Source organism: Plodia interpunctella, chromosome 5 (assembly GCF_027563975.2).
Source record: "Plodia interpunctella isolate USDA-ARS_2022_Savannah chromosome 5, ilPloInte3.2, whole genome shotgun sequence".
NCBI classification, from domain to species: Eukaryota; Metazoa; Arthropoda; class Insecta; order Lepidoptera; family Pyralidae; genus Plodia; species Plodia interpunctella.
In genome coordinates, this window is record NC_071298.1 from 5,032,101 (window position 1) to 5,055,977 (window position 23,877).

The 23,877-nt window shown below is 34.7% G+C and overlaps 3 protein-coding genes across 11 annotated transcripts in view; 1 reads left to right on the forward strand and 2 right to left on the reverse strand.

The window, feature by feature from the left end:
• The first annotated feature begins 321 nt into the window (after nt 1-321).
• On the forward strand, nt 322-2,884 carry LOC128669739 (O-glucosyltransferase rumi homolog). Of its 2 annotated transcripts, none has more exons than XM_053744811.2 (6): nt 322-635; nt 865-1,049; nt 1,224-1,412; nt 1,806-1,936; nt 2,010-2,157; nt 2,403-2,884. In XM_053744811.2, the coding sequence occupies exons 1-6, from the start codon at nt 506-508 to the stop codon at nt 2,820-2,822; spliced, it is 1,203 nt and encodes a 400-aa protein (XP_053600786.1). In that variant the 5' UTR covers nt 322-505; the 3' UTR covers nt 2,823-2,884. The 2 variants fall into 2 exon arrangements, with proteins under 2 accessions (XP_053600786.1, XP_053600787.1); XM_053744812.2 differs by having other exon boundaries at nt 323-770.
• Serinc (Serine incorporator) lies at nt 2,882-11,699 on the reverse strand. Of its 8 annotated transcripts, none has more exons than XM_053744801.2 (12): nt 11,462-11,699; nt 10,479-10,643; nt 9,930-10,018; nt 9,666-9,761; nt 9,294-9,472; nt 8,546-8,661; nt 7,947-8,159; nt 7,198-7,218; nt 6,066-6,201; nt 5,684-5,710; nt 4,143-4,287; nt 2,882-3,690 (listed from the first exon to the last, which is right to left on the reverse strand). In XM_053744801.2, the coding sequence occupies exons 1-12, from the start codon at nt 11,495-11,497 to the stop codon at nt 3,558-3,560; spliced, it is 1,356 nt and encodes a 451-aa protein (XP_053600776.1). In that variant the 5' UTR covers nt 11,498-11,699; the 3' UTR covers nt 2,882-3,557. The 8 variants fall into 8 exon arrangements, with proteins under 8 accessions (XP_053600776.1, XP_053600775.1, XP_053600780.1 ...); XM_053744800.2 differs by having other exon boundaries at nt 4,143-4,302; XM_053744805.2 differs by lacking the exon at nt 5,684-5,710 and having other exon boundaries at nt 11,462-11,698.
• A 936-nt stretch (nt 11,700-12,635) lies between these two features.
• Nucleotides 12,636-23,877, reverse strand: part of Glut4EF (Glucose transporter 4 enhancer factor) — a 55,228-nt gene continuing 43,986 nt past the window's right edge. The window contains exons 5-8 of the mRNA XM_053744809.2: nt 20,882-20,979; nt 19,575-19,733; nt 19,147-19,231; nt 12,636-18,980 (exon numbers count right to left, since the gene is read on the reverse strand). Coding sequence (XP_053600784.1) covers nt 18,822-18,980; nt 19,147-19,231; nt 19,575-19,733; nt 20,882-20,979 — 501 coding nt within the window. The 3' untranslated portion in view covers nt 12,636-18,821. The remainder of the gene's footprint in view (nt 18,981-19,146; nt 19,232-19,574; nt 19,734-20,881; nt 20,980-23,877) is intronic.

The window sequence follows — 23,877 nt, forward strand, 5'->3', positions numbered from 1 at the left end:
GCTCCAAGATGATGTATACCTTCTCATCGCATCGCATTGCGAATAAATCATACATTATGTTCTTATATCTGTGTTTCGCAGTACTACGGCTAACCGAAAAGTGCGTTGGCCCACTAAGGACGTTAAAACGTCAGCTACATTAAATAATAGTAATAAATATTCATACTCGCACACAATCTGGACTGGCAGGCAGTAATCAAAATGCGTACTTCAAACGGTCGTTTGATAGCTTTAAAACACGTGCTTTTATGGCCAAACGTAATATAAAAACTTATGCTTACCTATCAATGTCATTATTACTGTACGGATAATGTCAATGTCATTTTGATGCCACGCGATGGGTGTTTTGTTGTGGAAGTAATCCCGTAATCAGCGTCGAAAAATCAAAACATAATTAAACAACAAACAAATCCCATGATATCGAAATATACGAAAATGTTGGTGTGTTTTAACAAAGTGAACTAAATACTCCACTGATACGATACAGTACCTCTAATGCAATGTTATGTACTTGACGATGTTTTATTTACATTTATTTTTGATATTTTATACTATAACTACTAGTCAAACAGAAGATGTTTGTTATAAAGACGGTACTTGCTCAAATGAAAATACGAGGAACAAGTATAGCGAAGGTAAATTGATAACAATTCTACAAACGTGGAGTCGATGGACGCAAACATAGAAATGAGCACAATCACAACCAGAACTGCAGACAAATATCTGTGACCAATTGTCATAATATTTGCACTGGGAAATGTTTTTTGATGGTAACTAAGTAATAGGTAGCAAAGAAAACTACAGATAGAGTAATCTCTACTGTGGTTTTCTTTGCTACCTATTTTTGGATCTTTTTTGTTATAGCTGTCAATGGATGGGAGTCGAAACTTCGCAAAGAGATTCAGATAGCTGTAGACAGTTATATACCATGTGAGAGCTCTAAATGCAGCTGCCATAAGAAAGTTATCGAACAAGATTTGGCACCTTTTAAAGAAGGAATAACTAGAGATCAGTTTTCTATCGCTTTAGCAAAGGGTACTAAGTATCAGGTATTTAATCAACCATTCATCTATTGCTTGTGAATAAATATTATTTACAATCACTACACCAATATATTTTAATTGAAATAGCAATTTGAAAAGGAGAACTAGTTGCAGATCCATTTTGTAATAACTCCATGTAATCCAAAGAGTAGTTATATTTTTTTCTTAATTTATGTTTAGATAATAGATGGCAAAGTGTTTCGAGAGAAAGACTGCCATTTCCCAGCCAGATGCGCAGGTGTGGAACACTATCTAAAAGAGTTGTCATTCAAGTTGCCCAACTTGGAACTGGCACTGAATACTAGAGACTGGCCACAATTGAACAAAGCTTGGGGACATCAGAAAGCACCTGTGTTTTCTTTTAGTAAGGTTTGCATATTTTCCTACCCTACCCATTAAGTCAACACAAATTTAGGTACTTACACCTATACTAATATAATAAATGCAAAAGTCTGTTTGTCACATTCTCACAGTTAAACCACCATACTGCTATTGATGACAATTGAAATAGATATTGCTAATAGAATTTGTACCTGGGTCAAACATAGGCTACCACAGGAGAAGCTGTGGGAAAACGGTAAAAAACATTGTTTGATATAAAAAAAACATATAACCACAAAAAAAAAACTCATTAATGAAGGCACATCTTCCAGTCAAATATAATTAACATTATATCAGTCATTATTGTGTGAAAAGACCTCCCAGAAAACTTTCACTTTGATAAAATTAACATTATTCATCTGTAAATGATTTGTATTTCAGACAAAAGACTACTATGATATAATGTACCCCGCATGGAGTTTCTGGGAAGGAGGTCCTGCGATATCCCTGTATCCCACTGGTATTGGGCGCTGGGATAAACACAGAAAATCAATATCTTCTGCTGCTGAAAAGTATCATACTTTTTTATTTCTATAATATATAGAATTCTAGGTTTGAAAAAATAATTCAAATCAATTTATATAGGTGGCCATGGGATGAAAAGGAAAGTAAAGCTTTCTTCAGAGGGTCCAGGACAAGTGAAGAGAGAGATCCATTGGTGCTGCTCTCACGTGAACAACCTGATTTGGTTGATGCACAGTATACCAAAAACCAAGCTTGGAAATCAGATGCGGTAATCTCATTTATATGTATTTATAAAAAACATTTATAGATGCAACATTGCAATTATTTTTATCTAGTTTTTTTTTTCACTTTACAACCATGCCACATAGATCAACGAAAAATAAAACTGCTACTGCTACGCTGTTGTGTTCAAATGACTATTGCTATAGTTTATTGTTTAGTGGTAATAAAATTAATTAATCTCAGATTAACCAACTGAATATCACAAGTTTAAACTGTAAATTTTTATTCCAGGACACATTATATGCCCCACCGGCTTCTGAAGTATCATTTGAAGGTCACTGTAAATATAAATATCTGTTCAACTACCGGGGAGTTGCAGCGAGTTTCCGTTTTAAACATTTATTCCTCTGCAAGTCCCTAGTATTCCATGTAGGCGACACTTGGTTAGAATTCTTTTATCCATCGTTGAAGCCGTGGGTTCATTACATACCCGTAAGACCTACTGCAAGTCAAGATGAAATAAGAAAGTATATTGAATTTTTCAAAGATAATGATTCATTAGCAAAGGAAATTGCAGACCGAGGTTTTCAACATATTTGGGACCATTTGTCAGACAAAGATGTCAAATGCTATTGGAGACGGTTGCTGAAAAAATATGCCAACCTTCTGAAATATGATGTTGTTTTAGATAAGGATCTAATTAAGGTTTAAGCTTAAAATATTTTTTGTAACATTATACAATCAGAATATTTTTGAAATAAAATCAGTTATTGGATGAAGGGATTTTATTTGAATAATACACATTTAAAGCAATGACTTAAACCTAAGGTAGCTATACAAAAATATTAATAATTAATATACACAGACCAGTCATTATAAGAAAGATCAAAATTGTGGAAGAATAGGTTAAAAAATATAAGAAAGTATTGAAATACATTATGTATAATAAGATAAATTTGTAACATACGAGATCTAAAATGCATACTAAGACATTCTACGTGTCCTATGGGGCAATAATAATGTAATAAGATTAAAAAGTGTTATTAAAGAATGAAAATAAAGCAGCTCTAAGATCATCAATATCATAACTTCTTGAGTTGGTACTTACCAAAATAATTCGTTTCACGACATAAATAGATTTTTGAATGAAGAATGACTTTATTCATTCCACCATCTATGTTTGTTCATGTTTAACCCTCATAAAAAAATATTCAAAGTGACTTTCTTGTTATGTAAATAAAATTAATATTTTGTCAAACTTGCATCCATTGTCTGAACATTTAAACTGGTTTCAAGCACTATGTAATCCTCCCACGTTTATTTCGAAACATGAGAATTTTTTTTACAAGCTTAATCTTGATGCTGAAATTTTGTGTTATTACAAATTAATGAATAACAAAGTTTAAGTTACACATCAGCCGAACAAAAGTTTGATAAGGTGTAGCATTAATTGAACTCCCTGTCTGGGAACACCATGGGCGCGACCAGCGTCCACACGTAGAGGCCGACGCACACCCAGGACGACGTGATCTTGATCCACATCGACGCCACGTTGGTCTTCGCTAACTCCGAACTTGGACTGGAAAATATTTCAAATATGTATATATATTGCGGCTCACTAAATGTACAATATAGACTAGCCCTGTTATTCATAAAAAAGTGAAAATACCTATATTTTAAGAAATATACAAATTTTAGCTGAAAGTATGCTTTAACCTTTTTATAAATAACGGGGTAGTTCTAGTCGTTTACACTACATGAGTACTGGTAAACTAATATATTAGTTTACCAATACTCGTGGGACATCTCATGAATATAATATTTATTCAGTTTTCTTACCAGTTTCAAACCAAACTTTAATACAGAAAAAAAAGGAACAGACTTATCTACCGGATCAATACAAAAACAAAAGACTAGGTTTAGATATTTTCGAAAAAAAAAAAAAAACTTAACAGGAACAAACACTTTTTACATGGCTGTTTTCCTACTGCAAAAACTAAATGTAGGTAAGAAATCAATATTCACACTCACTTGAACCAATTGGTGAGAGTCATCATGATGTAGAGGGTGGCGAGCGCGAAGACGATGTGGAAGAAGGTCCAGGAGTAGGCGACGCCGTCCCCCTCGTTGTCGAACACCTTGGTGTCGCGGCCCGCCTCGCCGCCGTCGGCGCCCTCTATGGAATCATACCCTGTGCTCAGTGAGCATACAACACATGCAAGAGTTAGCATTAAGAAATCGGAGCAAATCTAATCTGTTACAACGTATTATTAACAGTATCGATTCGATTTTTATTTATTTATTCACAAGTTGATCACAAAATTCACTCTCAATTTGTTGACAAAATATAAAACATACATGGAGTAACTATTCGTACAAGGTGTTGGTTATTTCGTCTCAGTCACAAAGCTTATGTGACTGAGACGGGGAGAATATCGCGCGTGCGCTTCGCCTATGTAGCAGAAGCCCTTCATTTGAGATTGACTAGATAGGCGAATCGATACTGATAATATACTACAAACAGCTAATATATAATCGATACTATGTTATATTAAGTAGTTCAATAGGCATCTATTCCTAAAATGAGAATGTTCGAAAAACTTTTATTCAAAGTATTGATTTCGATACTTTCGATCTGCGAACGTAAGTTTGATAATACTTCAGATGATTGTGATTTGTGTAATTAAACTATTTTAGCTATCGCAATGTAACTAACTGTAAAAATAAGTATGCACCAGTAACCTTTCTTTTCCGCGTGAATACTAGATGATTTTTTAGAGTTAGTCTCTGAAAAGTTATGATTCGTGAAAACAAATTAGTATAACAAAAAGTAAATGATCACTAAAACCACTACGAGTGGTTACGCAGAAAGGGCGCAGTCAAGATGACTGTGGAAAATTTCCTTGAGGTGCGGAGTCCGCGCCCCGAAAGGGTCGCGGCGCTATATCGCTGGAAACAATAATGTGGTTTATTTTGTAGAGGTCTACTTTTAGATAGGTATAGATAGACTTTTGCAGGCATTTTTCACGTAATTTGCAAATTAAAATTTCTTAAAAATTCTTAAAAATCTACTGCATTTTGAAACGAATATTGCTGAGAAGAAATGCCTATAACCATCAAGATACCATATAATATTTTGCCTGTACTATAACAAAGTAGGCATAAAATCACATGTACAAACAGTATACCGAAACGGAATGTTAATGATAGTTGTACATAGTGCTGAGACTATTTTCATGGCGCGGACTCTTAAGTATGATATAAGCCCATTCAATCATGTTATCAGGCAGTCCTGTATTAACATTACCTTAATGAATGAAAGCGATGTTCACCGAACGTAATGATCTTAGACAAACGGGAAAACATGGCATCTAGGTAAATGGGAAGTTAACTTTTTCATATATCAAGCCGTCATAGGTGTATCATAGAAATAAAATATGTGGATCAAAACAGTGGCAGTAGGGGAAATATTAATCTCTAATTCCAAATGGAGTGATCATTCATGTTGCAAGCCAAGCCAAACCCGGGGTTATTGCCCTCTGAGCAAGCGACCAGTGTACGTATAGCGTTACCTTCGTTTGCAATGAGCCCTCCTTGGCCTACACCGCGCCGGCCGCGAACCACCGCAAGGAATGCACAATATTCGGGTTAGTCTCACATTGTTATATATTTTTTTATTAAGTCCCACTGCTGGGCAAGAGCCTCACAACTAGTGTATAAATATATAATTAATGAATAAGCTTGATTGAATGATGAAAGCAAAATAACAGTTTGATGAGTAAAGTGCTTTCCTTGTAACAGATTTTATATTGACGAAAAAATTAATTCAAATTAAGTACATAATAAACAATTAAATTTTCAATTTAAACGGGAATTCGTTACATCAATTGCCAGCAGGACTCAAAGGATTAGATGAAGTATAAAGACACAAAGAATAAATATATAGATATTCACCTCCGCTTCCTTCCTTGGCTAGAATGTGTTCGGACATGGTGATCTTGGATGACGAAGATGCTGTTCTAACGCTGGAATAGACTACGTTGCAGGCAAAGATCACCAGCCCAATGATGGATTGCTTATCAAACGAGGTCTGGAAGAAATTTATAAATATGAGCAAACGAGCATTTCTACGGAAGCTGTTGAGAAATTTACGCCCGTATATTTACACATTTTCGATAGTACGTCTACGTAGTAGTTGTCACCGCACGACAAGTACGTCGAGGTTTCTCCAGGAATTTATTATATTTTGAAAACAATTCCTGCAAAAATATCAACATCGTTTTTTTTCAAACAACTACATATTAAGGAATATTTGTAAGTTACGTAAAAGAGGTACTAGGTTTGAGGTTTAAAAGATACGTGCACGTTTAATACCTGTTTTAATAATTAATATTATTAATTATAATAATGAAAAGCGAAAGATTTAAATATTTTTCGAGCTTATGTTTGGCATATTTCATTTTATTATAGGTAAATTTCACATTTAGCTATAAGCGCGATGGTTAGTTAGTCAATAATTGCCTCAACTACAGAAATAGAGTAAGATAAAGAAATTGGAAGTTCTAATATATATTTATTTATATTTTAGGTGTTATAATATTAGTTCTAATAAATCGCTGAAAAATTACTTCTCTAAGGTACACTGTAAAATGTACACTCATATTTATACATATACAGAAAAAAAGACAAGCATAATCTACATATATTGAGAGAGAATAAAAATATACATATATTTGTGAATTAGATGTAAAAATGTCTAGATAAAATTAAAGTGTCAGAATCCAAAGTCAGTTGTATCAAAGTACAACTGTGGGGTAGTACGAATACTTGCGAGAATCGTGACGTAATCGTATTAACAACGTCAAAACGGAAAATTATATAACTTTTAATACATTTTTTCGATGGCAATACTATTACTTACGTACTCGCAAAAAGTCAATACTATCCCAACTATTGAGTGTTCAAAAACAAGCGAAGTTTTAAATCACGTCTACATGTATTTACACTAAACACAAGCCAAAATTGAAAAGGAGGGGTGAAATAGGGTGCTATAAAAATAATCCAGTCCCAATCTCGTGGTACATACCCAGTACGTCGGCTCTGTGTCCTGGACACGCACACATAGAAGAGATACATTATATATTGCCATATATTATGAAATATTAAAATATATGTATTAATACATAATACGGTATATGTGTTAATATTGTTTAATATATTATTGATTAAATATACTTATGGAAAATATTATTAATATCATCGCCGTCTGAGAAACGTGAGATTTAATTAACTTAAAATGTGAATTTGAAATACCAAATTACTAATAAGTTAATTTGCCCAAAATGTAAAGTCGAAGAATTAAGAAAAGGATATTCAAATTATTTCATCTTTGAATTTCTAAAAATGAAACAATGAAAATCGGCCGAGCAATTTACCCATAAAAGCGTTATGGACAGATTTTCGAATTTATTAACTAGATGCGTCCCGGGGCTTCGCTCCCGTGGGAATTTCGGGATAAAAAATACCCTGTTTTATTCCAGGTTATATTCTACCCGTGGACTAAATTTAATAAAATTGCGTGAAAATATAACAAACATACATCCTCACAAACGTTCGCATTTATAATATTAGTAGGATATATTAAAACAGTTAACCATCTCACTCATTGTATAAAGGCGAAAGATTGTAAGTATGTTTGTCACTTCTTCACGCAAATTTGGCAGAGTTAGATGAAAACTTCAAGAGAAACATAGGCTCCTTTTTTATTATAGTTTTATCCGAGCGAAGCTGGGGCATACGAGTATATTATAAGTATGGATTGATCAGTTGACCGACCTCACTGCCCGAGATGGCGTTGCAGTCGGCGGGCCCGTTGGCGAGCGCGGACCAGGTGAGGTACATGACGTAGAGCGCCACGACGGAGGACTGCAGCAGCCCCGAGCGCGGCTGGTGCTGCTGCACGCTCGGCAGCACCGACACCGCGCTGGCCGCCACCACCAGGATCAGGTTGATCGAGATGAAGAACTTGGACAGGTCGCAGCCGCTCGACTGAGGGTACACGAGGTCAGAGAATTGGCTACTTGATTGCCACATAGATGTTTAAATAATCAACATACAATAATTAAACTTCACTTTAATTTATCAGTTTTATTGATTACGAGATTTACATATTTTTCGGTCTAATTAAAGTATATTAGCAATGCTTTTTGATTCTAAAATCCGTTGCGTCACAATACATTACTGTCATACAACCTTCATATAAAATTTTGTTTTTAACATTTGAAAAAGTATCTCATTTGACTAGTTGAAGACCATCATTAGATTAAAATATTGTAGCAACTTTTATTAAGAAGTCATTGCTATAACTTGTTCTGAATATAATTATAATAATAAATTAATAAAATAAATAAACAGGATGTTAAGCAAAAATGAACCTTAGTGTAGAAGACATAAAGCAGCACGATACCGGCCAACGTGAGCGCGAAGCACGTCAGCATCGACAGCAGCAGCGCCGCGTACCAGCCGCGGGACTGACTCTCTTCATAGTTGGCTATGAAATTTTTTTTTAAAATAGTTTACAAAGAAAAATATATACGTTTATACGTATGATTGACAAGCCTGGTATAACAATGTGTCGTGCTTTTCTAAATTCTTGATTTTGGCTAACAGAAGTGATGAACTATGAAAACCACTATATATGAGTTGGATTGATATAAAAACTCATCCAGCATGAGAAGGATTCGAACGTGGAACCTTGCGAATACAGGTGGGCGTCTTAACAAGTGAATACCACTGCTTCGCTTAATAATATTGTTTACAGATTTACATATGCTTACAAAATAACTTATGGGAAGTGAGTCAAACATTTCGGTCACATTGACTACTCAAAAAGTTTCTTAAAATCAAAAGTACATAATGGTAAATAATATCTGTTAGACTAAGTGCACGGCAAAGGTCCGTGCCGCTCTTACGTACATAAATAACCGTAAAACGTTAATATATATCAACTGATGTTCCACCGTATTAACTAAAAGTTCCGTGGGCTTAGGCACTGTCTGTGAATTGCGACGTGTCCAAATGAACTAACTACCCTATACAATAACAGCGGTACCGCGGTACCGCTATTATTGTATAGGGTAGTGTGTGTCGGCGTCACATTTAGGCATACAATATTATACTTACAAACCCATCTCTCAGCCCAGGAGTGCGCAAAGTCGATGATCAATATGAGCTGTATGATGATGAAGCAGAAGCCGCCGATCATGCCGAACACCATCCAGGTGGCCGCGAACTGACCCTCGGGTATGAAGAACGCGCCGATGATGCCACCGATCACCAGCAGGTACTTGATGCCCCAGAACCTTAAAAAAATTGTGGCTACTAAGTTTAACATGGTGTAAGGATGGTACCAGTAAATTGGACAACTGTTGATGTAAGCGGGCGAATGCTCATGCTGTTTAATGCTATCTATTTCGAAATGTTAAGTAATGTTAACTAAATTTTTTTCACATTGAAAAGTACATGTAATGTAAATTTGCAAAAGATGCCACTTACCCATTCTGGATGCCGGCTCGAGGATCTTTCGATGATTTCACACCAATTGTTACGAGAGCCATAAGAACGAAGAAAAGGCATGCCGCAAAACAGATTCTGAAATCAAACAAGATATAATTAAAAAAAAAATTGTATTCAATATATTAAATAAATATACATGGATGAATCGCATAGATTGAGTTAGCCTTAAAGAAAGTTATGGGATACTCATTTAACATGCATTTCATAAAAATATTAACATATGTATAACAAAGTAAATAGTACCTGTACACAGCAAGATACCCGACAGCCTGGTTGCAGTCAACTTTGATGTCACTCGGTAGCACTGCAGTGGAGTTTGCACAAAATGGTACCTGAAAATTAAATAATTAGTAATCATACTAATGAATATGACATTTCAAGTTATAATCATTGTTAATTGATGTCCTTGGAGAAAAGGCTGCGGTGAAGTTTGTTGCACCGCTTCTTCTTCACCTGCGCTTTGGAAGCCGGTAGTAGACTTAGTTTAAGTAATTTTTGACGTCAATAAGTGATGTATGATTATACTAAATTGAATAAAGAATTTTGAATTTGAATTTGAATCAAAAATTAGATAACTAAATGAGTTTTGATACTATAAAAATTATTCATCATTCAGAATTCAAATTCCTATTATAGAGTTTTGAACATTTTTGGCTCAAGTGCATTTAATTAAATTAGAGCCAGGCACAGTTGTAAGGTGCTTTGTTCTGTGCTTCAAAAATAAGTAAAGTTTTAATAAAGGTGATCTTGTTACATATGTCGAAATATACTTCATTATTAAACAATTCTTACTTTCTTTAATTCATTTTGGAGTCCTGGAGCTAGACAGATACAGGCCACAATCGTGACAAGCAGGAGCATCACTGCATACATAAGCCGAGTGGAAGTGGAGTTGGCACACGATGGACACGCAGAGCAGCATAATGAGCAAGCTGCACTACCACAGCAGCAGGCCAGCTGGACATATCATGAAAAATCTTTCCTTATATAGTTTCACTTGGTACAAAGTAATTAAGTTTAATTTAGTTTAAGTAGACCCTTAAATGCATAAATAAAAGTTTCAATGGGCTGGCCGCAAGTTCCAGCTGAAATTATTGTTGGAAATCACAAGACAAGACAAGACCAAAATTAGATTTTATTGTTGAAACCGAAGCCAAACATTTGGTTGTACTCAATGTATTGTAAAAAAAAGGATGACACAATTACAACAATCTTCAAAACAGTCATTTATACTATTATTATAAGAGGTAAGTGTTTCAGAGTTTGTATGTTTGAAGTGGGTAATCTCCAAAACAGAACTACTGAACAGACTTCAAAAAGAAATGTTAGTGAAGGAAGTGTGAAGAACTAAATGGAACAAGTTTACATATTGTGCCAACCACATCAAGTGGTGGAGTAAAATCTGCTCTTGTTGAGAGTTTAAGTTTCGTTTCGATATAATTTGTGTAGGTATATATTTATCTCGGAAAGCATCTTTCCCTTGTATAAATGAAATGTTATCAACTTCTCCTATTCTCGAAATATCAGTGAATCAATAGTTTTATCAACGTGTATAATAATGCCAGTTATTAGTCAGATAAAGTAAAATGTCAACGTCTTCAAATACTACTTACCTATGTGTATTTTTGTTTTCAACACACATCTACTTACGAATATTTTTAAAGTTGTAAATGTATTCAGTGTATATCATTATATACATAAATTGTTAACCGTAATGACCCATGTCATTATGATTAACAATTTAGTTCGGGCAAATGAGTAATGAACTTTCTTACCTGGGCTGCTGAACAAAGACCTAAAACAGCTCCCATGTCTTTTCACTGGTTTTTAGAATGAGCAAAGTAGAACTGCACCATTCAATAAATTTTGATAAATGTTATAATTTCAAACAACTTGAAGGAATAAATTAATGTGATTATGAAAAATCAATAACTTATTTTCTACGACAAAAATATTCCCAATCCCACAACAACACGAAAATGTTCATTGACAATGTCAGCACTGCACAAATTGACAGTGACAACAAATTTTTCATGGTGACGAAATGACAACAATCCTTTAGTTACGAGAAGTATAATTTAGCTAATAATCAAATTAAAAGATAAAAGTTTGTTTATGGCAACGCTTGGGCAAGGACATTTGACATCTAAGCTTATTTTTATTTAAAAAATATTCCGGTTTGATGTGTAGTACGTGTGGTCTTTAAAAAAGTCTTGGCGACAATTGTTTTCGTACCTCCTAGCTGTAACAAAATGTAGCAATCACTAACGATAAACTACAAATCAACAACAAACATAGGTACTTACATACAAAAATACATTTTTTGTATGTAAGTACCTATGTTTGTAACGCGATAACTTTCGAACCGTTGTTGGTCTGATTTTGATGAAATTTAAAAGGTAGGTTAGGTATGTAGGTAGGATTTGTCAATAAATTTAAGAATATTCACAATTTTGTAAAAAAATATTGTGTTCGCGAATTCGCGAGGTCTATTTCCGCGGCGAACAACTAGTTCATTTTTTGTGTTACAAATGTAAATAATGTACATACTTACGCTTCCATGTTTATACCACGGAATTAGTAGCTATTTCTTGGAGTACCTACCTTATACCATGGAATTAGTAGGTACTCCGTGGAGTATTTGGTTTAGTAGAGGCCTTCATTATTACGTCCGTCGTCAATGGATCCGTCTTTGATCAAAAATGTAAGGCCAGGCTCTGCGGTCGTGAGGTAATAGTGACCGAAAGTTATTCGCAAATCTAAGGCACACACACTTCGGTGTTTCACATGTCACCCGTACAGGCCTGATGATGCTTTTCTTTATATATCCAATTCTATATTTTAATTTTCAATAAATTTGAGTCCGAAAGAACCAGTGTGATGAATTTAGGCTATCTTACCTACTTGTCAGGGTAAGTTGGTTTTCAATTAGAATAAAACAAGTTGTAAAATCTAAAGTTTATATTTGTAAATATATATATATATATATATATGTATCAATTAATAACACGATCTGAAATAAATTAATTTAGGTCTAGAGTTGTTCCATAAAATAACACTTCCCATTCTTGATTTATAGATGTATGACTATTGTACTTATTACACAATAAACAAAACATTCTAATGTAGGCAACAAGAACATGATGTGAAAACAGTTGTATATAGATATATATATAGTGTTATGACGTCATTAGTTTATTATATTAGTTATAATCGGACTTGTGTACCTATTATTGAAACATTCAAACCAAAAAGGAATGGATTAAATAATGCCACGATGATTCTAATAGATTCAAATATATTTTTAAAACACACAAAATCCATACTAAACTTATTGAGGTATAATATATCAGGCAAAAAATCTACTCGCAGTAGATGTAAAAATAATAAACATTTTATCTTATAAATTTCATACGGTATAATATTTAAGTAGGTAGGTAGGTACCTATTTATTTAATAGGTACTTTACACATATGTTTTACAATCAAATTTCTTCACTATGAAATGCAATAATTTATTAATATATTATGTACCTATAGAGAGCTTAGAGTTCAATTTTATAATAAGGCTGTAAAATTTTGTGATGTTTTAAATTTCATATCGTTTGATTCAATAATTTTGTAATATTACATTCTCAAACATTCCTTGGCAACATATCAACATAAACATTTTAATAGGTAATATAATTGTAATATCTATCTCATAAAATCAATAAATTTGGAACACATTCTGGACCTACACATTAGGTACAATATAAAATAACATTTCCTATTCTAAACACGATATCAGTAAAATATAACACGCGCACATTCAACATTTAATTTATAAATAATAATCTAGTAAAATAATAAATATAATTATTAATATCACAGTAGAATAACTGTCAGCTATAACGAAAGGTGTTAAAAATTTGTTGAAATTTTATTGAGAACATAATTTATATAGATCCAAAATATAAGATGAAGCAGTACAAATGTGATAACAAATGATTGAAGCCAGTACTTTATATTTCGATCAAAGCTGACAGTTCCAGATAAAACTGCTGTGATATTGACAACCAAAAAGAAATCGAATGAGGAGCAACACATCTAACAACATTCTTTGATCGCAATGTTGCTTGCAAACTTACAACTAGTGGTAACTATCATATCCGTATCGACGCATCCCACCTCCCAGATATCAAGACGCTATGACACGACATCTCCCTATTAGACTCTAATTTGTCTGTTGTATAAGACAATACCCATGTGAGATTGATAAATTGTGATAAGAACACCAATCCACTACGCCTATTGATGGTGATAAAACTGTAGTCATCAATGTACACAATATGTAACTCTATTGTAACCAACGACAATTAGTTGTGATATCACCAAAATACAACTTAAATATTAAGGTCTGATTATATCACACAGCACGTTAGAGCACATCCAGGAATTGTGACCACGAATCAGAAAACAACGTCACATACTTAAATAACTTTCCACAAATAGCAAAACATTTATAAAGATCGTGCGATGTGCTCCAAAGCGATGTGAGATCAAGAGATCTAGAATTATAAGCAGGAGACATATTTTCATGAATTAATATTGCCCACATAAGTTAACTAGTTGTCGTTTCATAATAATAAAATTAACAATGTTTATCTACAGAAGATAATTGCTATAATAAATACAATTAAATGGACCAAATTAGAACTAGTTAGACAAATAAAAGTCGATTGCAATTGTAATATATGATGAAACAATAACGAATTAACGAGCGACGTTATGTTAAGTATATATATAAATATTAAAATCTTAAAGAAAGTTACACGATGTAGGTACTAGATTAGGCACTAATAATAACTTTGAAATAATTTTTGAAATAACATTGAAGGAGACTTATGTTTTTACAATTTCATAAAATCATGAAAGGATTATCTTTATAATAAATTTAAGCAAATATGTATGTAGTACGCTACGTAACTTACGACGATCACCTACGGGTATAATAGGCAATACATATGTCGGCTCTGTGGGAGACCTCATTTATGCATTGTGAATTTACATATTTACAAATGTTGTTATTGTACAGAAAATAAATAATAGTGAAGTAGGCACAAATTACATACATAGAAAATGTTTACATACTACATGGCGTCACCTCCAAGCCAAGGGACCAAGATGGAACAAAAATTAAACACAAGATGGAACAAAGACTAAAGCTCCTACATTAGGTGCAAAAGATGTCACATTTTTTAGGCTCTGTAGGTATACAACAAATTAGAGGAGAGGATTAAAATATTCTAGCTTACTTCTAAGTACAAAACTCGGCTCTTGCGCCTGCCACTTTTTTAAATATACGTAGGTAGTACGTAGTCAGCCGTGGTTTGGGGTAAGTACACCAAATGTCAAATTTATTATACAAACGATTATGCCTCTTAAACCATTATAGACTCTTCTGGCAGTTATGTGTAACCGACATTTGGAGTACAGGCAGGGGCAGCCTACGGATTACTTTAGCAAACGTGATCTTAAAATAATAAATAGCTAATGTTATAACGGATCAATACGTACCTACACCAGCTTGATTATAATAGATTTAAAAAAAAACACATTTTGAAAAAAGACTTAGAGCTCGACTAGCGCCCAGTATCAGATCGCTCCAACACTTCGATTGTGATTGCGGAAATACCTGAAGTCGCCATCTCGATTGCTCAATAATAAGATTCACCATTATTTGAGGGAAGTTAAGCAGGTCACGTTTAGATAATCTAACAAATTGTCGTATGCATCTTGGAAAGGTTTTCATGTTCGCATAGCTGTAAATACACAGAATTATGCTTCTTTGTACTGATATGTTATATTTTTACACGACTGCTAATAAAAAATATTGTAGTGTTTTCAAAGTTAAATATTCCTTCACAAATTCTAAATCTACTAAATGTTAACGATTTAGATTTGACACCGTATCTACTAAATGTTAACGATTTAGATTTGAAATGTACCGTCGGAATATGTATGTACATTTACGCAAGTTATATTATTAAAGTGATAGCAGTCGTGTTAATTTTTTAAAATTAGTTATTACATTATGACTTTGGTGTTGAGTACATATAAAATTGAGCAAAATTTTGGCTAAATGAATACGTAAATAATATTTACAATTTCCTTAATAAAAATAAAATGTCTTTATTCAAAATAATAAAAATTCAACTACCATCTAACATAAATTACTTACATCAAAATAATAAGAAAACATCTATGAAATATTATTATTTGTATACAAAAAAATAGCTTCAATTAAAATTGAGATCGGTGTATATTTTGCAACTAGCATGCCATTTTGCGACGAAGCTTATTTTTGTTTCTTGTAGCTGGTGAGTTATATAGCGATTTGCAACAGTAGCTTACGTTTACATTCTATTTAATATTCCCGGCATGGGAGATCATACCACAAAACACTGTTCAATATATATATATATATATATAGTGGGATATAGTGAGTATTGGCGTGTATGGTATAAAACAAAATGTTCTTAAGTTTTGATTGCAAGTTTTGGAATACTAAGTTTTATTGAGGATTCTTAATTGAATTATGCAGATATTGTTGCGTAACATAAGATATACCTTTTTAAATAATCATTAATTAATTATAATACAATTTTATTGTATTGTACCTATTATTTATATACTATTATTATGACTCCAACTTAAATATTTCTATCTTATCTATGTTATAATATAATTTATGACCTACGCCGCAGTACACCTAGAGCTTACAGTATGGCAGTTGTCAAATCGCTAGCTGAGTTGTCGTCGCCTACAACTAACTTGATAATTTGGTAGAGCGCGGTGTTTCGTTGCTTCAAAGAAATCTCGATTGATTTTGATTTTAGACAACAAGGTTTTATCACAACCATTATTGCAATGAAAATGTATATTTGGTAATATTTGCAGGTACGTCGCGTAAATTAAAAATCTTTAGCACATTTATTGAATGCCGACATTATCCACGGTAAAAAGCACCCTGTTTTAATTTTATTATTTTTGGCAAGATTAAAAAAATATATTGTTTTTTTTTGTAAATTTGAGTTCTTTCCTCCTTTTTATAATTAATTCAATAAAGGTCTCAAACGGGATTGAAACGCTTAGCACGAATTAGCGTCTCGAGCGCAGGCATACCGGTGTGCGTTCAGTTAGCTTTGTGTCAGCACCATTTTACATTTTGTGAGTAGGTAAGCTTTTACGCACAGAAACTTAATTATTATTCCACGATTGGCACAGAGTAATCTTTAATATTTTTACGAAACATTGTGTACTTAGTTGTTGGTTATTTAAATTAGATGTATTATTATGTCGGTATGCGAGTTAACAAAACGTAATAACAAACGTTGGTAACTATTAGCGGATGGAAATACCGCGCCACAACATCACATTTTCTCGTCAGAACGTGATGTTTTTGTCACCGTTAAAAACCGGATTAAAATCACATTAATTAAGTAACAATATCATAATAACATAATTATTTACACACCCAAACATTGCTTTCATTCATGAAAAGGTATATAATTCATATAACTCACAACATTAATTAATATTTACATTTTTAATCCATCATATAATAATAATACTTAAATAATATTGCAGCTCGTATCGCCTCCACTCTATTTTTCCATGTTTATATCCGATTCCGATTTCTCACATTCCATCTTTCCAGGGTTTAGAAGTAGAAGTAACAACAAGATGTTCTTCAATATTGGAAAGGCCATGATCTTCAAACCGATGTCATTCTGATAACATCGGTATGTACATGTAACATGTAACATGTAACATGTAAATGTTTTACAAGCATATCATCCTCCGATACAGCCTTGTATCATTCTACCTCCAATCTAGTCTCCGTTCCGTGGTGTCGCGCAGCCGGCGCCGGCCGCAGCCCAAGCAAGGCACACAGCGATGCTGAGTATTGTCTTCTTGTTCTGGTAGAACCAATCACCTTTGTATACGACACAGATATGTTCATAAAAATTTTAAGTCTAAACGAGTTTAGTAGTCTTTTCGTCGAATCTGAGATAACTTACGAGACTAAATCATATATCATTTATTTTGTTTCATTATTATCTAGAAATTCAGTCAGAGTTCATATTCCGTTATAAATATCACGGAAGAATATTCGACTGGAGCTCCCGAGTCGAAGTGGTAGCCGTGTGCGATTGTCGGCATACCTCTCGTTGGCGGGCAGTGTGAAAACATTGCTCGGTCCACACTTCATCAAGTAAAAAGCACATTCGAAAATGTGGACGGAATTAACTGACACTACGGATGTACTTTTTCTATGAAGTCGTGATTAAAAGGTGTCTATAGAAATATGTTTGCATCTTTTTTTTTCAAAAATAGTATCCATCTTTGCAAAAATATTGAATGTTTTTGAAAACATTAAAGTCCTGTCATATATTGAATAAAGTATCAATTTTATTTAACTATATAAATATCTAATTTTTGAGATAGAGGTTTTGCTCTTGCTTCATAATTTAGAGATTATAGAAAGTACATAATCTTATTTATAATTACATTTAATATAATTTGGTGTATAAATATATATACAATACGTCTTAGAACCTTAGCACGGCATAGCAGAATTAATGTACAATTTCAGTAAATAGACTTCGTATGTACATATGAAGAAAGTATTCAAATCTCTCAATTATGTGGCCAGGCGGTTTACATAAATTTTAGACTTCTCAGCGATAGTTTTCACACTGCGTAATGTCAGTCTAATCTTAAAACTAAACTTAAGGCTAATATTCACAGTCTGAGACCGAGAGTGACACTACACCGCATGCGTGTCACAGTAAAGGCGAATCTACTGCTATAAAAATACGTGGGCAATGTCCATATACAGTCAAAATACGAGCCACTTCAAAGAGCAAAAATATGTCTCCTTAGTTTTCATATCGAATATATTAATATTACATCTTTACTTAATAGTAAATAAAAACTCTCATAATATATTTTCTTACGTCTAATCCGCCCACGGAATCGATCGTCCATCGCTACCGAAAGTCATATCTGACGCGAGTCGGGCGAGTAGTGTCGGAGTGACCGTTCAGTTGAGATAGAGTGGTCTCCTGTGGAGTCGGCGGCCGGAGCGCTAGTCGCCGAACCTGGTGCAGGCCTTCTTCCACTTGCACTGCGTGCACCAGAGGTCGCGCTGCTCCATGCCGTACACCTTGCGGCACTTCTTGTTGTCGGAGCGCGGCCGCCGGCTCGGGCTGCTGGGCGACCCGCCCACCGTCAGCCTCATGTGCTTCTGCGGAAATAACATAACAATATACCTAAAGTATAAATATATATGGACAAAGCACTATGATTGACTTAGCTCCAAAATTCGAGACTTATCTTATGGGAAACTAGCAATACATGATATTGATTTTCGTGTGAGAATGAAACAAAATAGAGAAATATTGTCAACTTACCGGTGAATGTGAGTTCGACAAGGAATGCGTGACAGGAATGCTTATAGGCCTCGCAGACGCATTTTGCATCGAGAGAAGCCCTTGCCTGAAAATTATACAAATGCATTTTAATAAAAGCCACTACATAACAATTTTTTAAAATTACAGAACAATTCACCAATCGTATTGATGAATCTTTTGAACACACTTTTTTCTAATTGTTTTTGAATGACGATATAATAGAGTATCAGATCTTAATTTGTTATCTATAAGAACAAGTAACAGAGCGAAAAATTGTCATATTTTTAGATGAGAATACTTACGCAGCCGTTCTTATCATTAGCGCCAACACTATCTTCTAGTCTAGAACATTCTATAGTTATTGCACTTATGTGTAAGGCAGAGCGACCCTTCATGGTTACTCTCACCCTGTGAGAAGAGTAGCGTACCTGTAGGAGCCGACGATCTGGCGCTGGTACTCGGGGTCCTCGTGCGGCGGCCGGCACATGTCCCGGTGCGAGAGAGTGGGCGGCGGCGCGGGCGTCGCGATCTCGCGCTCCGTGTAGTAGAACTCCTCTTCGTGGTCGCTCTCACTCTCTTTGTTTTTACTGCCAATATGCATTAACTTTTATAATACTTTTCATTAACAATTTCATTATTTTATAAATAAAGGAATTGGAAATAGGCCAATTGATGTGTATTATGGTCACAGGCATAATTTCACTTCTTTTACCATCTACTAAGCTAAGCAATCTCTCCGAAGGCATGTCTTGTATCTGTGTGAGAACAAGGCCCTGCAAACTCCTGAATTTAAATCTTAGCGTCTAGGGCTTTGGAATGTCACTAAATCACAGAACGTGCTAAGAATAGTGATTCCGACATTTGAATCAGCCATCATTATATAGATGATGTAACGTGGTACATTATTTAATCGACAATATAGCGTAGGGCTGGGTTACGTAAGTGACCTTGCGGGCCCGCGGCGGGCGGGACCTACTGAGCAACCTTGTCGCGAAGCCGCGTCGCTTCCGCGTCGGCAAGGGCCGGCCTTTCAATCAGTAAGCAAAAATGTACCTTTGGTAAAGGTCGATATTGGTCGAGCTAATATTGTACCTGTTACCCAATATTTTCTGTTGACTTTCAGATCGCAACTCAATTATGCCCCATACTTTTTGCTCGAATCATAATACGTATATAGAAATCCCACAGTATTAAGAATAATTAATCTACCATTCGATTCGAAAGCAATTCGTGTGGATGTTCTCGAAGTGCATTTGAGCCAGCTGGCGAATTACGTAATGTTATTATCGCACGTGTTATCTGCACACACGTGACCCGGCCCCACGTGCCTGCATTATGATAATTGTATCTTTATCCCGTGGTCATTGCGTCAATACCTAGTACTTTTTGAATAGATCGAGCAATAACATGGAAAATATTTCAAATCACTTCTTGGAATCTAGTATATTGCAGCTGCAATGTTTTTATTTCCATACGAGTGTGTCGCCAGCCATGGAAGGAATTGGCCAAGGTAAATGAACCAATATTTTCTAATTTTATTGTCTTTATTAGTATCTTATTTATTATATCTAATCTACCTATAGAGTCGTCACATAGAATCTTAAGCATCTTATTTAATATTATAAATGCAAGGCACGTTTTCACGGTTAACCACTGGGCCGATTTTGATGAGATTTGGAATAGATATAGTTGATGACCCAGATTCCAACATAGGCTGTGGGTATAAAATTCTTACCCCAGATGTGTGTTTCTAATGTGAGCTTCGATTGAAGGACAGGAATTGGTGCGGTAGCCGCAGCCACGCCAGGTGCACTCATATACAACACTATTGATCTGTAACAAACGAAAATAATTCTTACAATGGTCATACTTTGTAATAAAATTGACAGAAACAAGGCTCATATGAAAATAGGAAAGCATTATAGTAGGAAATATACAATTGCATGAAGATGTTTCATGAAACCTAGTAATGCTAATGCAAAGGCGGAAGCTGGTCTAGGTCGCGGCCTTGTCGACGCCGCAACGCCGCACGCCACACCCGTAGGTATGCCGTGACCATCAGTGCATTTATTGCAATATTCTAATTGCTAACAATGCCGTCATGACATCAGAATATATCAAACTCAACAATCAGACATGATAAGTACGAAATATTGAATATATTGCGCTATGTTACGACTTGCAAGAAACGAAAATCTGGTTTTAATAAAATAAAAGAATAAAAATTAGGCACTGCAATTATTTGTTGTGAACATAACAAGAAAATAAATGTAGATAAAAATGCAAGTCGAGGACAGAGCTCGGAGCTGGTGGTTTCGCTGCCAAAGATTCTGCATCGACCTTCTGGCCAATGCCACATTATTTTGGCCACTCCGCCTGATCTGCTACCGACAGTCTGTTGCTATGTTATTTTAATCTAATATAAACACTTCCAACAGTATAATCACGTTATATAATATAGGTAAAATTTAACTATAGAATTCATCGGGTTATTTGATGATCTAAATATAACTACAGCAGAGCTGACCGTTGCCTGGAAACGCTAGTTATATCAAGTGCATAACGAAATTAGGTCAGGTCACGGGGAAACGAGGCTGCGAAACAGGGTGGGGGAAGGCATCTAGGCCGGAGCACCACGGCCAAGGGTGGCTGGCGAAGGTTGCGCGCTCTTTGTCTTCAGATAAAAATACATATTTTATAGATCACTGTTAGTAATCTGGCCGACATTTTAAGACAAAAGAAAGGTATGTGTGCCGACTTGAGATGGAAACGAAGTACCTAAGGCAGATATGACGATGCTTATAACCTGACATACAAAAAGCTGCAGTTCCTGCTAATTCGTCAGTATTTCATAATGACGTCAGAAAGGATATATCGATTGTGCACCTCATCGCGAACTGAACGTGATGATATCGCATGATTCATTATGACACATGCATATTTTTCAGGGTACCTAATCCGAGGGCGTTAAAATAGAATCAATTTACCGGAAGTGGGTCGGAATAATTTTAGAAAAAGTTACCAGATATTATTCAATACTTTACGACCAAGGTAGATTTCTATTTCTAATCTTTATTGAAAAAATATACTTGATCCCATATTTTTTCAATAAAGTTTAGAATTATCCGTAAGGGTTAGTTTGCCGGGACTTATGGGGACGCCGTGTGTGTCCTTCAAAATTCCGTGGAAATGGATCAATACCGGCGCCAAGCTACCATCGCTATGCCCATATTGCTCGCGACTGTGGCGCAGCTTTCTTTATCAGCTTCTTTAAAAAGAAACAAACCAACAAACAGGTGAAAAATACTTTTAATAAGTACGGTTATTTTTTTTTTGTTTATCACGGAGATATTCTTATTAGAAGCAAATTTATTAGGATACAATGGATGGATGTCTGGTCTGATGATGAAATTTTATAAGTGGATGTGCTTCCGCCCTAATGAAGTTGAATAATTTAGAGTAAATTTTATAAAATGAATAAATAAATAAGTTGAATTTCGTAAATAGCCATCTGAAAAGGAAATCACCGGATGTGGATATTGATGTAATTTCAATAGGGATTAGCATAGCACGGCTTGAAATCGTCAGATATTTTAATATTAGTTATATTTGCACCTTCCCCTTGTAAACTGGAGCGGACGGGGGCGCGCGCGGAGGGAGAGGAATGCGGCCATTTTGCTTCAGGCAGGAGGGAGCCTCCCTTCACTGCACCACTGACCTAGTTTCAGCTTTCGATAACTTTCAGCACAGTATTATAGGTTTGCGTTTCACACTACTGCAAAAGGAAAAGTACTTACTTCCATGTAATAATTGGAATTATTTTCGTTTCAACTCAATTGTACTCGTAACTACACAACGAGTAACAGTAATCACTGTTATGAGTTGTATAGTAGTTACAATTGAATGAATTGGTTATCATGTGATTAATTTGTTATTTTTTTATAAATAACAAATTAATTCTGAAGATAATGATAAATTAATACGGAATAGTCCTAAGCTACAGTGCAAATAAGCCCTCATTGTGTATAGATTATAGAATCCATAGATAAAAGAAATATATATAGAATCGCTTTGTGATTCATAACTTTCAAAACAAAGGAAAATTCACCATGAAACAGCCAATGCACAATATCTGCTATATTGTGTTAAATATAAAGTAATAATAAAAAAGACTGTACGGGACTTATATATTTTACCGTTTAAAATTTGATCATCATGGAAAGAACTTTGTCTGTAGCTAACAAAGTTCTTTCCATGATCCCATTTCTAATATCAGAAATTCATCAAAGGAACTAAATAAGAGTTGCCGATCGATGAATGAAAATAGAACAAAAGAATTTAGTCTGTAAGAGCGTGCATCCACTCGGAATGAAAACGACGTAGTTTCGGTGTCCTGAATAGCTTCATGGACGGGGTCGCTAGTGTGCTGTAGGCACACGTTACACGTGCCAGATGGTTGCAATGTGTGCAGTTGCAGTGGATGCGCCGCGCGGCTGTGTGTGTTTCTGGTAGGTTTGTTTGTGAGCCAAATCTTTGCGCGTGTAGCTGACTTATCGAAATTATTGCCTTTCGGAATGCTCCATGATTTTAGAGGATGTATCTTTGCATCAGTTCTATTTTAGTGGATACATTGAAGCTTATGAATACACGGTTTGTCGTTCAATTATTATAATTTATGTTATGATAATTACTAAGGGAGCTAATGTAAGTATCATTGTTCTGATATCTAAT

Excerpts from the sequence above, each read along its gene's own strand:
- Serinc (XM_053744800.2), bottom strand. The coding sequence starts at position 11,497 with ATGGGAGCTGTTTTAGGTCTTTGTTCAGCAGCCCAG. Across the intron at positions 6,202-7,197 it reads ACACAGAGCCGACGTACTGG|ACCTCGTTTGATAAGCAATC; the intron begins GTATGTACCACG and ends AATTTCTTCCAG. Across the intron at positions 3,691-4,142 it reads ACTCTCACCAATTGGTTCAA|TCCAAGTTCGGAGTTAGCGA; the intron begins GTGAGTGTGAAT and ends AATATTTTCCAG.
- LOC128669739 (XM_053744811.2), top strand. The coding sequence starts at position 506 with ATGTACTTGACGATGTTTTATTTACATTTATTTTTGATATTTTATACT. Across the intron at positions 1,413-1,805 it reads CTGTGTTTTCTTTTAGTAAG|ACAAAAGACTACTATGATAT; the intron begins GTTTGCATATTT and ends TTTGTATTTCAG. Across the intron at positions 1,937-2,009 it reads ATATCTTCTGCTGCTGAAAA|GTGGCCATGGGATGAAAAGG; the intron begins GTATCATACTTT and ends CAATTTATATAG.